Below are 11,388 nucleotides of genomic sequence, written 5' to 3' on the forward strand. Positions count from 1 at the left end.
AAAATTGATAGGTAGTAATTAAAATTTGTAATTGTACCTATTCAGCCCCCTCTAGGTCCATCTCAATCCTTTCAAACACACGCGACGTTACAACGACGGAATCCATGCCGACGATGAGCTCAGTGTTCATGCAACAGTGTGCAAGAGCTTGTAGTTAACCGATCCAAGGCATGCTAAGGCATCTACAAGACCTTCTGAGCAAACCCATGAGCTTAGACAGCTCATAGAAAGTCTTGATTTGCGGCAATCATCTTGCCGACACGACTACCTATAACCCTCATGGCGCACACCACTATGGTAGGAGAAAAGAATGAGAAGGGAGGGATTTTGGCCGGAGTTATACCGCAAACACGATGGTGCAGTGGGTTTGATCAAAGGTGGTTGAGGTCATTGGAAATTGGAGGAGAGACGCTGACGACCAAAAGAAGACATTAAGGAGTAATGTAGCACATGCAATGGGTCTTGGGGAAAATCCACGTGTGTAGACATCATAGACGATTTCGTAGTTCTTCTGGACAACTTCGCCAGAGTCGAGGAGGACATTGGCTACTTATAGGTGCATGCCATGACGAGGGTGGTGGTTAGGTTCACTCGCAGGTTACGGTTATGGTGGTGTTGTCGCTTACCTAGCGGCAACGGACAGATGAAGAGGTTAGGGCTAGGAATTTGGGCAAGGTGGGTATGCCTCTCTCTTTTTTTGCAGAGAAGATGACAAGGGAGATGACAAAAGGAGGATGAACAGGTCGGGTAAGCCGGCCCAGGTACACCTCCTCTCGTTTTCTTATTTTCTTTTTACAGAATGTAGAATTATGGTTGTTTACAACTATTTGGATGTTCAAATGAACTCCAAAAGATTTGATTTTTTTAATGTGGTCTCTCTGGAATATCTCAAAGCTCCAAAAAAATAATTAGGGTTTATGGACAAGGTTTGATGTTTGTTTTGAAAATAAATTGTAGAAATGGCATAATGGTGGGTTGAATTATGTCTAGTTGATAGGCTTGCTCAAAATTTGTGAAATAATTTTGGGGCTCACAGATATTGTGGAAAGACCATGTTCAAAGTTTGGGGTTCTATCCCATTCTAAAACATTGAAAGGGGAAAATGGTGTAGATCATAGCCCAATAAAATAAAATGGTAAAATAATTAGGTTTTGTGTGTTCGACATTTTTGTGATGCAATTGAGAATAATGCACATTGGAATTATGGCATGATGATGCAAATATCAGTTATTAGCTATTATTTAGGTAGGGAATTACTCTAATATGTTACACACAATGACAACTGGAAAAAGATGTTAGCTCTGGAGCAAGATTGGTGGTCCATGGGGAGCGATCCCGGCGTTCTTCTCGTCTCTGACGATGGGAAGCGGCGAAGCTAGATCCGGATTAGCATGGGGACGATCATCAACCGACATGCCACATCGACATGCGCCTTGTTGTAAGGAGCGAGCCTGTTCATCAACTCTCAAAGCCACAAAAAGGTGATGGTGATGGCATGGATCTAGGGCTGTTGGACGCTTGCCTCCTCCCTCGGCGTGTGTCACGACAATGCTGGGAGTTGGCGGCGGCCGTAGGATCGATAGTTTGCAGGGACCACAAATGACCATTTTGTTTTAACCATTTTATTGAGGTCATTTTTGTAAAGTTCTTATGACTATTATTTTTTCTTGGTCTATTCGGTAGATTCTGTATATATTTGTACTTATACTCTGTCCATTGTTACATTATAGTATGCAGTTTCTCTAAGGAAAAGATCGTTTTACAGTTACATTGCCGTGACCACACCATATTCATCCACTCCAGAGACCCGCAAAGAACCATGGATTTCACCGTGAATTTTGTTCCCAAGTAGAATGACATTTTCCTGTCTCTATTTTAGGCTTTCCGACGATGTTCATTGAGTGGGAGGTGATGTTTCCGCCGACTATGAGGGCATGTGGCGACTTTATCAATTTCAAGATGTTGCCCTGAGTCAGTATCTCGAAGATGTTCATAAGGATAGAGAGTGTGTACATATGTTTATAGGATTGAGTGTATTCATAAAAAAGAGACGAAGCCATGGTATTCGCTACTGAGACCGGTGATTTGGTGTCCGGATTCAGATGAGCCCGGGCATGAACAATTCCACGATTTGAAAGGAAAAAAGAGTTCAATTTTTTTTTGTGGTGCAAGATGCTTCTTTGCACGGAGTTCACGCACAGGAGCATCTTGCACAAAAAAGTTCAAAAGACTTTTGTACGGAGTTCACGTATAGGAGCATCTTGCATAAATGTTTTTTTGAGTTTTTAAACTTTTTCCCCTTTCAAATCGTGATACTGTTTACCTCTGGGTTGAATTATCTATCGTTCGCTACTCTTCTTCAGCATTGAAGTGGTTATTTACCGGAAGTAGAGTCGGGCCCACATTTAGCGATGACTGTCAAACACTGACGGACAGAGAAAACACTGAAGCACACACATCCACGCGGGGACAGCACGACCGACCGCACGCACACGCGCGCATCCCCGGCGACGTCACCGGAGGGAGACGGCGACGAGCTTCGGTCCCCGCGACCTTCTCGCCGGAGCTCCCTAGGCAGCCGCCGCCATGGCCCGCCGGTCTTCGTCGTCCTCCTCGTCGGGGACGTGGCGGTACCTCAACCCCGCCTACTACCTCAAGCGGCCCAAGCGCCTCGCGCTCCTCTTCTTCGTCTTCGTCGCCGCCACCTTCGCCTTCTGGGACCGCCAATCGCTCGTCAGCGAGCACGAGGTGCGCTCCCCCCGTCTCGCCCCCGGAGAATTCTCCCCTGATCCGGGTCGGAACCGCGGGGATCTGATTGAATTTGGTTGTTGCGGCCAAGTAGCTTCGAATTCGTCTCGGCGCTGGTTGGGCGCTGGATCTGGGTGTAGCGACGACGACTTGTGGCTAGAGCCGTCGGGATAAATGGGTTTAGGTTTATGCTGCGTCTGCCTATCTGGGGTTCATTTGGGAGAGATTGTGCCGAGGATCTGGCGTTCCGTTTGAATCTTGACGCTTTTGTCTGAGATTTGATCTTTTGAGCGAGTGGATCTTATGAGGGACCACTAGGCTACAGCTCAACTATACGTGTGTAACGATTATTGGTATTAGCTTAGAATTCTTTCCAGCTTTGACTGTAGATTTGGCGAAGAATTGTGCGTCTTTTCTTTCCAATCCTAGAATTAGTGGGATGAATATGGGTACAGTGAGGTACTTTAGCAGCTTAGATTTTTCTCAGGCGGGAAGACCTTAACTGTTTTAGTTAATCCGGGGGAATAATCAAGACCTTGCCATGTTTCTCAATTACTATATGGTGTAGATTTGGAGAACTGAATACTCCCTCCGTCCGCAAATACTTGTCATCAAAATGGATAAAAAGAGATGTATCTAGAACTAATATACGTCTAGATACATCCCCTTTTATTCATTTTGATCACAAGTATTTCCGGACGGAGGGAGTACTAGTTAGAACATTATTATACATGGCACATGCAACTTTATGATTGTGGTTTGTAGTGAAACTGTTCGAATAGCTGTTGTATTCTAAGGAGCGGCTGTAACTGTGATTGCCCTATTATGTTAGTATAGTCAATTAGTCATGTAGAGACTCATATTGGTTTAATCTTGGCGAGATACTAATGTTCATTGGGACTTGTTATGAGTAATTAAATAATTTGGTGGATGCGAGTATGTGACACGTGAGCTGTACTATTTATCGTTTGTTAGATATGCTAGTTAAGTTGATCCAGTTCTCAGTAATCGGATGAGTGAAATCTGAATTGGATGTAAGGTTGATATCCCATCTGCTAGTTAGAAATGCTATTTATTTGGTCTTTTCTCTAATTTTGTAGTGCCCTTCTTGTGTGAGAGTGAATGAAGGTATAGTATTCAGTCAAGAAATTTTGGTAACGGCTCATGTATTTGACGTCATCACGGATGGCAAGGTATAGTCTATAGTGTGGCATTAGATTGTTGTAGTTCATTGCCACTGTTACTGTGATCAGTAGGTATAGTTGGGAGTTGCGTGTGTATGGCTGTACAGTGACATATTATTTGATTTAATTCAACTATTCCTTATCTTTCTGAAATATGCATGTACCTCTTACATTCCTATATCACTTGAGTTCCTTGTCAAATCTCAAATGTAAAGCTTAAGAACCTGAGCATCACTACAATTAGTGCTATCCAAAAGCAGCATGTGGCCAAGTTGAATTGTGCTTGTTGGCATGATAGCTACCACTGGCGGAGCTACGTGAGGGCAAAACCAGGCCGTGGCCAGCCCAACTCCCGGGGGAAATAAGAAATTTGTACATGTAACCAATCCAGTAGGAGAACTAACCAAAGTAGCAGTGCATGTCTCCTCTGCATGCATCCATCCAGCACCGTCGACTCGCTTCAGACACTGACTAATGCCTACTTAATTGTACGGTTTAGAATCAAAAATATTTTTGGCCCGCCCATCTTATTTGTTGTAGCTCCGCCACTGATAACTACGGCTGCTAAATGTGAATGAATAATGATGAGGTTTTGGGATGCACTTGATAAATGTGTTCTTGCCGCTTCATTTAATTGGTACCATCTGTACTCTGTAGACATGCAGTTCAGCATCGAGTGTCATTTTATATTTCATTATTCATTGGTTGTTTTTCAACCTTATTTACTGTGTTAATCTAATTTCTGTTTTCTTGTGTTGCAGTCTGAGATTTCCCGATTACAAAATGAAATAAATCAGTTGCATGGTCAGGTATGTACTATTGCAATTTTTGTAACTTCCATACTGGTTTACTTTATTTCTTCCTTTTAATCAATATTATTCTTTTTCCTTTTGAAAATTTAGCGCATTTTCTGTCTCTGTAATTTTTTCTGTCTCTGTAGTTAAGGAAGGCTGGTATTCTACTGGAAGAAATTCCAGCAACTGAAATTCCCAGAAAAGATCTTGTAGAGATTGATCCTATTAATAATGAAAGGAGGGAGAAGGTTAAGGAGGCTATGCTCCATGCCTGGAATTCCTATGTAAAGTATGCATGGGGAATGGATGAGCTTCAGGTATGCTTAGTATTCTGCTCTATAATTTGTTTTCATTTTCAATTTGTCTCGAAAAACTCTACAATGTTTTCGATCTTCACCCTTTCAGCCTCAATCAAAGAATGGTGTTAATAGCTTTGGCGGTCTTGGGGCAACCCTTGTGGACTCTCTAGATACACTGTATATAATGGGCCTACGAGATGAGTTTCAGAAGGCCAGAGAGTGAGTTCCCTTGTATTGAACCATGCAAAGATTTCAAAATGCTGCAGCTGGTTCTTTCATTTCATCCATTACCGAAATTAGCATTTGATTTTAGTTTGCTTTTATGAAAGTTCAGTTCTGTACATGAAGCTGTGCTGTCATCTCCTTTTATATTACATGATGTATATATATGAATTCCCTAATTTGGAAAGTAAGCTCATTATATACTCGAATTGGATGGCCTTGGTATCCAGTGGCTTGTCGGCCTGTTGATGGAAGGCACACCATAAGGAGGTGCCAAGAATAACAACACTGCTTGTATAGCTGGCCACCCAAAAAGGATATCTAAAGCTACCAATCTTTTAAAGACATATTCTATCTGGTCCACTGGAGCATAAAGATATGCATCTAACTAATTAGGCTATGTTACCTTTAACTTCCTAATGTAAAGATATGCATTGGACTAAATCAATTTGTAGGATATGATTTTAGCAATTCCATAGTTCTCATGGCCCTCAGGGGTGGCCAAAGGGGGCTTGTCTAGGGCGCATGGCTATTACAAGGCTTATTGGGCATTTATGTATTTTTTCCATTCATATGTCCATATATTCCCTCTATGTTACAGGATAATCCAAAGGGTCTTCTTGACTATCTTTTTGTTGGGCAGTCTATTGGTTTCATGGCTTTCATCTGTTCTATCCATGCAATAATAGACTAATATTTTATTAATGTATTAGATCTTTAGTGTCTCCGTTTCTTTTATGTCGTCTCACATCATAGTATTCCTTGCAGCCATTTGAATACTTTGTTGTGATTTATGTCATACTCCGGATCTGACTTGTGTCCATTTCATGATAATAGCTGGGTGGCAGAGTCATTAAGCTTTGACAAGGATTATGATGCAAGCGTTTTTGAAACGACCATAAGGTTGCATTACAAGGTTTATCTTTGTTGTAGTATTCTTGCAAAGGGCTGTATAGGTCTATGCCATATTGCCATGTAGCCATATCACGTTATTATTTACTAGCTTAACTCTCTAAGCTTCTGTTATCTATTCTTATTTAGGGTTGTTGGAGGTCTCCTCAGTGCATATGATATGTCGGATGACAAAGTATTTCTCGAAAAGGCGAAGGATATTGCTGATCGATTGTTACCTGCCTGGGATACAACATCTGGTATCCCTTATAATTCAATCAACTTAGCTCATGGCCGAGCTCATAATTTTGGATGGACCAACGTGAGTAACTGATGCTCTATTTTCCATTAGGGACATTTACATTTGTGCCCCTAACTCGAACCCACTACTCAGATTTGCCCCTAATTTCGAAGGATGCTCAAATTTGCCCCTCTACCGTTAGGTGCACTTAGAAATGCCCTTCTGTGCCGTTACCGTCTGGTCAAAGGACTTTGACTGTTAACTGGACATTTTGCCCCTGACTCCATGTGTCACTTACAGGTGGGACCCACTCGACAAAAATAAATGGGAAAAACTCTTTCTCTCACCACCTCTCTCTCACACACTTACATGTGGGGCCAAACAAAAAAAGAAAAAGAAAAAGAAGACTCTCTCACACAATCCCCCCCTCTCTCTCCCTGACCCGTGGGCCACTTGAGTCTTGTGTGGCACGGCCGATGATGGCCATCGCCGGTGAGGGGCGGCACACCTGCGGTTGAGCACCAAGGTGGCGGAGGCAATAGTAGTCGCTACCGCGGCAGCACTGTGAATCAGGTGGTCCATCGAGGGGCGGCGCACGTGCTAGCTCTGTTGTTCTCTCAAAAAACAAGAATGTCCACAGCTCGCCGCCGGCGTAGTTCATCATTTTCGCAGCAAGAGTCGATCCCAAGCTTAGAAAGCATGCCCATTACCTTCTTATATCCCTATAGAGCCTCCCGTATGGAGGAAATCGATGGGAGTGTCGTAAATCATTGGATCGGCCTTCATCTTCTCCGCCTCCGATGTCGCGCCGCCGCGCCTCGATCTCCTCGTCTAGGCCACCCCGATGCTCTCTGTCCGCTTCCTAGTCAAATATTGATGCTTCTATGCCTGCTAGATCCCTCGCCCCGAGTCGTCGCCCCTCGAACAGCCGCACCCCCGCCTAGCGCCGCCGCTCGCCGCTACAAGCAGTTAACGTGGCCTGGGTCATTGAACGCCGTGCAGCTTGCTGCTGTGATTCCTGACCATGCCGGCATGCTCGCACCTCACACTCCCCCTCCTAGCGTGTTCCTGAGCCATCCAGTAGTACGCCGGCGTGCTCACACACTCGCCGGAGTACAATATGTGACTGACCGGTAGGTCCGGGCTTGATAATTAGATTAGGCTTAATCCTATTAGTTCTTATTGACGTATTTCAGACACTGACCAGTGGTCCCCCCATTCTAATAATCCAATGAATAACGTTTCAAAAAATAATAAAACAATGACAGGTGGGCCTATGCCTAGAATTTTTAAGATATATTTTTTCTTTTTCTTTTTTTGTTGGGTCCCACATGTAAGTGTGTGAGAGGAGGAGTGAGAGAAAGTGTTTTTTCCATTTATTTTTTTATAGTGTGGGACCCACCTGTAAGTGACACATGGAGTCAGGGGCAAAATGTCCAGCGAATGTCCAGTTAACGGTCAAAGCCCTTTGACCGGACGGTAACGGCACGGAGGGGCATTTCTATAAGTGCACCTAACGGCAGAGGGGCAAATTTGAGCATGCTTCGAAATTAGGGGCAAATCTGAGTAGTGGGTTCGAGTCAGGGGCACAAATGTAAATGTCCCTTTCCATTAAGTACCTACTGCCGCTGCAAGTTCCTTCGAAACATGAATATTACAATCATGTTTATTTACCAGCATACCAGTAAGCTTCAATTTTATACCAAGGCCTAGAAATCCATCTCAAGCTTCAATGCACAAATACACAAGTCATTAACATGCTACTGAGCGTTGATCTCTGTGGTGCAACTTACCATTGAGAATCACTATCAAATATTGTCTTTTTTTATGATAGATTTCACCTGAACCTATTTTGTTTTCTGTAATGGACAATGAATCATATGCTTTATTATTTCTGCAGGGTGATAGTATCCTTGCGGATTCTGGAACAGAGCAACTTGAATTTATAGCTTTGTCCCAAAGAACCGGAGATCCTAAGTATCAGCTGAAGGTTAGTATTTCATTCATCGTATCAATTTTATGTAATTTGCTGGGACAATTCTTGTTACCAAGTGTTGTAGCTAGTTTTGTGCAAAACATAGCTACCAGCCACAAGCAAGAGTGGGAAGTTTTCTTGTTGGATTCGTAGTGCCAATCTACTGCTATTTTTTGCTAGTAAAATTCCCATGTATGTCTGGCATGTTTATACATTCAAATCCATCCTATATGTCTTCTTTTTTTGCCCCTTTTTTTCAGTATTGATCTCTCATGTTTGTTGCCAAAATATGATTCTAGGCAGAAAATGTCATCCGACAGCTTCAGAAGATATATCCAAGTGATGGCTTACTTCCTATCTACATAAATCCTCAATCAGGGCAAGCATCATACTCAACAATAACATTCGGTGCTATGGGAGATAGGTAATGCTATTTGTCCTACTATTTGAACCAAGTTATATTCTTCCTCAAATAGTGGTGCTCTATTTTTGCTATTCAACTATGTAATATTTTGTGCAAATTGTTAAGCAAGTTTTATCTATCTTATTGGACCAAGGATAATTTTTTTTATCACATATTCGGTTGATATGACTCCAAAAGACAAAAAGAACTCATATTTGCATGCGCGTTTCAGCTTCTACGAGTACTTGCTCAAGGTCTGGATTCAGGGGAATAAAACCGAGAGCGTAAAACATTACAGGTGCAGGCCTGATTTCACAATTCATCATATTCCTTTTCATCATTTTTTAGTGAAAAGTCCATTTATTCTGCTTTGTAACGTGATTAACATTTCCATATGCGGTGCTTAACTCAGACAAATGTGGGAGACATCAATGGAAGGTTTAATAAGCTTGACCAGGCAAACTACACCCTCTAATTACACATATATCTGCGAGAAAAGTGGTGGCTCCTTGTCTCACAAGGTAAAGAATCTCCATTCTGCTGATTGTCAGCAGGATGCTTTCTAAAGCTTATCTGTCATTGTCTCTCTAAAGTTCTGACTGGTTCAGCTTGTGACCGACACAGATGGATGAACTTGCATGCTTCGCCCCTGGTATGCTGGCACTTGGAGCCTCTGGTTATGGGCCTGAAAAAGCTAAACAAATTATGAATCTGGCAGAAGAGGTAAATCCTCTTAAGGAATCTCATTTCCGTATCCAATATTTCTAATTATTGCATATGGTTTTGTTCTATTTGTCCATCTGATTTCCTTTTCCTATTCTCTTTATAGCTTGCTCGGACCTGTTATAACTTCTACCAAACAACTCCCACAAAGTTGGCTGGAGAGAATTATTATTTCCACGCTGAACAGGTAGTGCGCGGGCCCTTATCTTCTTTCTAGCAATCCAGTACCATGGCATCAACTCTTTTATTAAAAACAATGTCATCAACTAATGGTACTTTCCAACTCCATAGGATATGAACGTGGGCACGTCATGGAATATCCTGAGACCAGAGACTGTGGAATCACTTATGTACCTGTGGCGCCTTACAGGGAACAAAACATACCAAGATTGGGGATGGGACATATTCCAGGCATTTGAGAAGAACTCCCGCATAGCATCTGGATATGTAGGACTAAGAGATGTGAGTTTTTAGTGGCACCTTCCATCCTCGAATTTCCCCACTGAAAACACCTGCCTTACACTACACAAAACTTACTGCAATGTTTCGATCTCAGGTGAATAGTGGTGAAAAGGATGACAAGATGCAGACCTTCTTCCTAGCAGAGACGCTGAAGTACCTCTATCTACTGTTCTCCCCTCCGTCAGTCGTATCTTTCGACGAGTGGGTCTTCAACACTGAAGCTCACCCTCTGAGAATCGTTCCGACACATGGTAGCAACGGCCAGTCAATTGAAACTGCAAGGCCAGTGGTCCGACCGTTCGGTAGGAAGCAAGGGAAACAGGGGTAGGCCTGAACAACAGAGCAGAGGATTTTTGCATCCGCCATGTGATTGTGACCTGCCTTGTTGAGAACGTTACGTTACGATGGGAATTTCTTCCTGCAGCGGCAAGGGTTGCAAATCACGGCACTAGGCTATTTAGGCAACACAATTGTAGGTAGAGCATGATGGATAATCTGGGGCATGCTGAACCTTCAGGGTATAATCGAAGATCAGCATCCCCATGAAAGTTTTCATCTTCGAACTTGCCAACGCTCTGCGGGTTATTGATTTGCAACACATATGTAACTTAGTGTCCATAGGTTGTTGCTTTCATGGGGCTCTCCTGGAGTTGTATCCTTGTTGTTTTGATTATATGATATATAAAAAGGGTTGTGTTTCCTTTCAGTATCTACATTTTGTTAGGGCTTTTGGAGAACTTACTACATTTAAGAGAAAAGGGTATGTGGGCCTGTATTTGCAGACTGTTTTCTGTGCTACTTGGTGAGAATATATATTCATGGTACATAGTAAAGATGTGAAATTAAAATGAATAAGCAATCATACATAATCAAACCGAAGAAATTAATTTGCTTATTTAGGAGGGTCAGTGTCAATTTCTACTTTCTCTGGGTTAGAATATTTTGTTGATTCATACACATGTTTGGTGGCGTGTCTATTTTTCTGACTGGACATCCAAGATGAAAATTAATCTAGATTCACAAAGGCTAGCTGTGTATTGTGTTTCATTTTGTAACCAACGCCGTTTCGCCTCGGGCATACATAAACCATAGTGCATCGGAATATTCTAAGAAAAAACGTGGCCGTATTTTCATACCATGGCCAGTTACTTACTTTCAGAGTCAAGGTGGTCGTATTTTCATACTACCAGGCTTGTGATGGCCTAATGCTGCATACATTGGAGATGCCCTAATGCAGCTTATATATGTTAATTCCTCGGCAATAACTACACCTTCTCTGCAAACAAACAAAAACAATAGCCACACTGGTAACAAGGAAAATAAAAGGCAGCAGCTGGCGTGTGGAGTTTGGTGAAGCAATGAAGTCTGCACTCACACCCAATCTATAAATAACTACCTTGGTAGAGGTACTTCTCTTTTTGAGGTAACTACAGTAGAGGCGTGTGA

General features: G+C 42.5%; 1 protein-coding gene across 2 annotated transcripts; it reads left to right on the plus strand.

Moving 5' to 3' along the window:
• The first annotated feature begins 2,432 nt into the window (after positions 1–2,432).
• Positions 2,433–10,725, plus strand: LOC119365454 (mannosyl-oligosaccharide 1,2-alpha-mannosidase MNS1-like). Of its 2 annotated transcripts, XM_037631095.1 has the most exons (15): positions 2,433–2,748; positions 3,849–3,941; positions 4,694–4,741; positions 4,873–5,043; positions 5,132–5,244; positions 6,085–6,150; positions 6,289–6,460; positions 8,280–8,369; positions 8,654–8,778; positions 8,990–9,055; positions 9,170–9,278; positions 9,382–9,480; positions 9,587–9,667; positions 9,772–9,942; positions 10,037–10,725. In XM_037631095.1, exons 1-15 carry the CDS (start codon positions 2,587–2,589, stop codon positions 10,268–10,270), a joined length of 1,800 nt encoding a protein of 599 aa, XP_037486992.1. In that variant the 5' UTR covers positions 2,433–2,586; the 3' UTR covers positions 10,271–10,725. The 2 variants fall into 2 exon arrangements, with proteins under 2 accessions (XP_037486992.1, XP_037486993.1); XM_037631096.1 differs by lacking the exon at positions 3,849–3,941 and having other exon boundaries at positions 2,434–2,748.
• The last annotated feature ends 663 nt before the right edge of the window (positions 10,726–11,388 follow it).

Source organism: Triticum dicoccoides, chromosome 2B (assembly GCF_002162155.2).
Source record: "Triticum dicoccoides isolate Atlit2015 ecotype Zavitan chromosome 2B, WEW_v2.0, whole genome shotgun sequence".
Taxonomy (NCBI): domain Eukaryota; kingdom Viridiplantae; phylum Streptophyta; class Magnoliopsida; order Poales; family Poaceae; genus Triticum; species Triticum dicoccoides.

What these genes read in the sequence shown, in the direction of transcription:
- LOC119365454 (XM_037631095.1), top strand. Translation starts at nt 2,587, where the DNA reads ATGGCCCGCCGGTCTTCGTCGTCCTCCTCGTCGGGGACGTGGCGGTAC. An exon ending in ACGTCATCACGGATGGCAAG is followed by an intron (nt 3,942 to 4,693) that starts GTATAGTCTATA and finishes CTTGTGTTGCAG; the next exon opens with TCTGAGATTTCCCGATTACA. An exon ending in GTTTTTGAAACGACCATAAG is followed by an intron (nt 6,151 to 6,288) that starts GTTGCATTACAA and finishes ATTCTTATTTAG; the next exon opens with GGTTGTTGGAGGTCTCCTCA.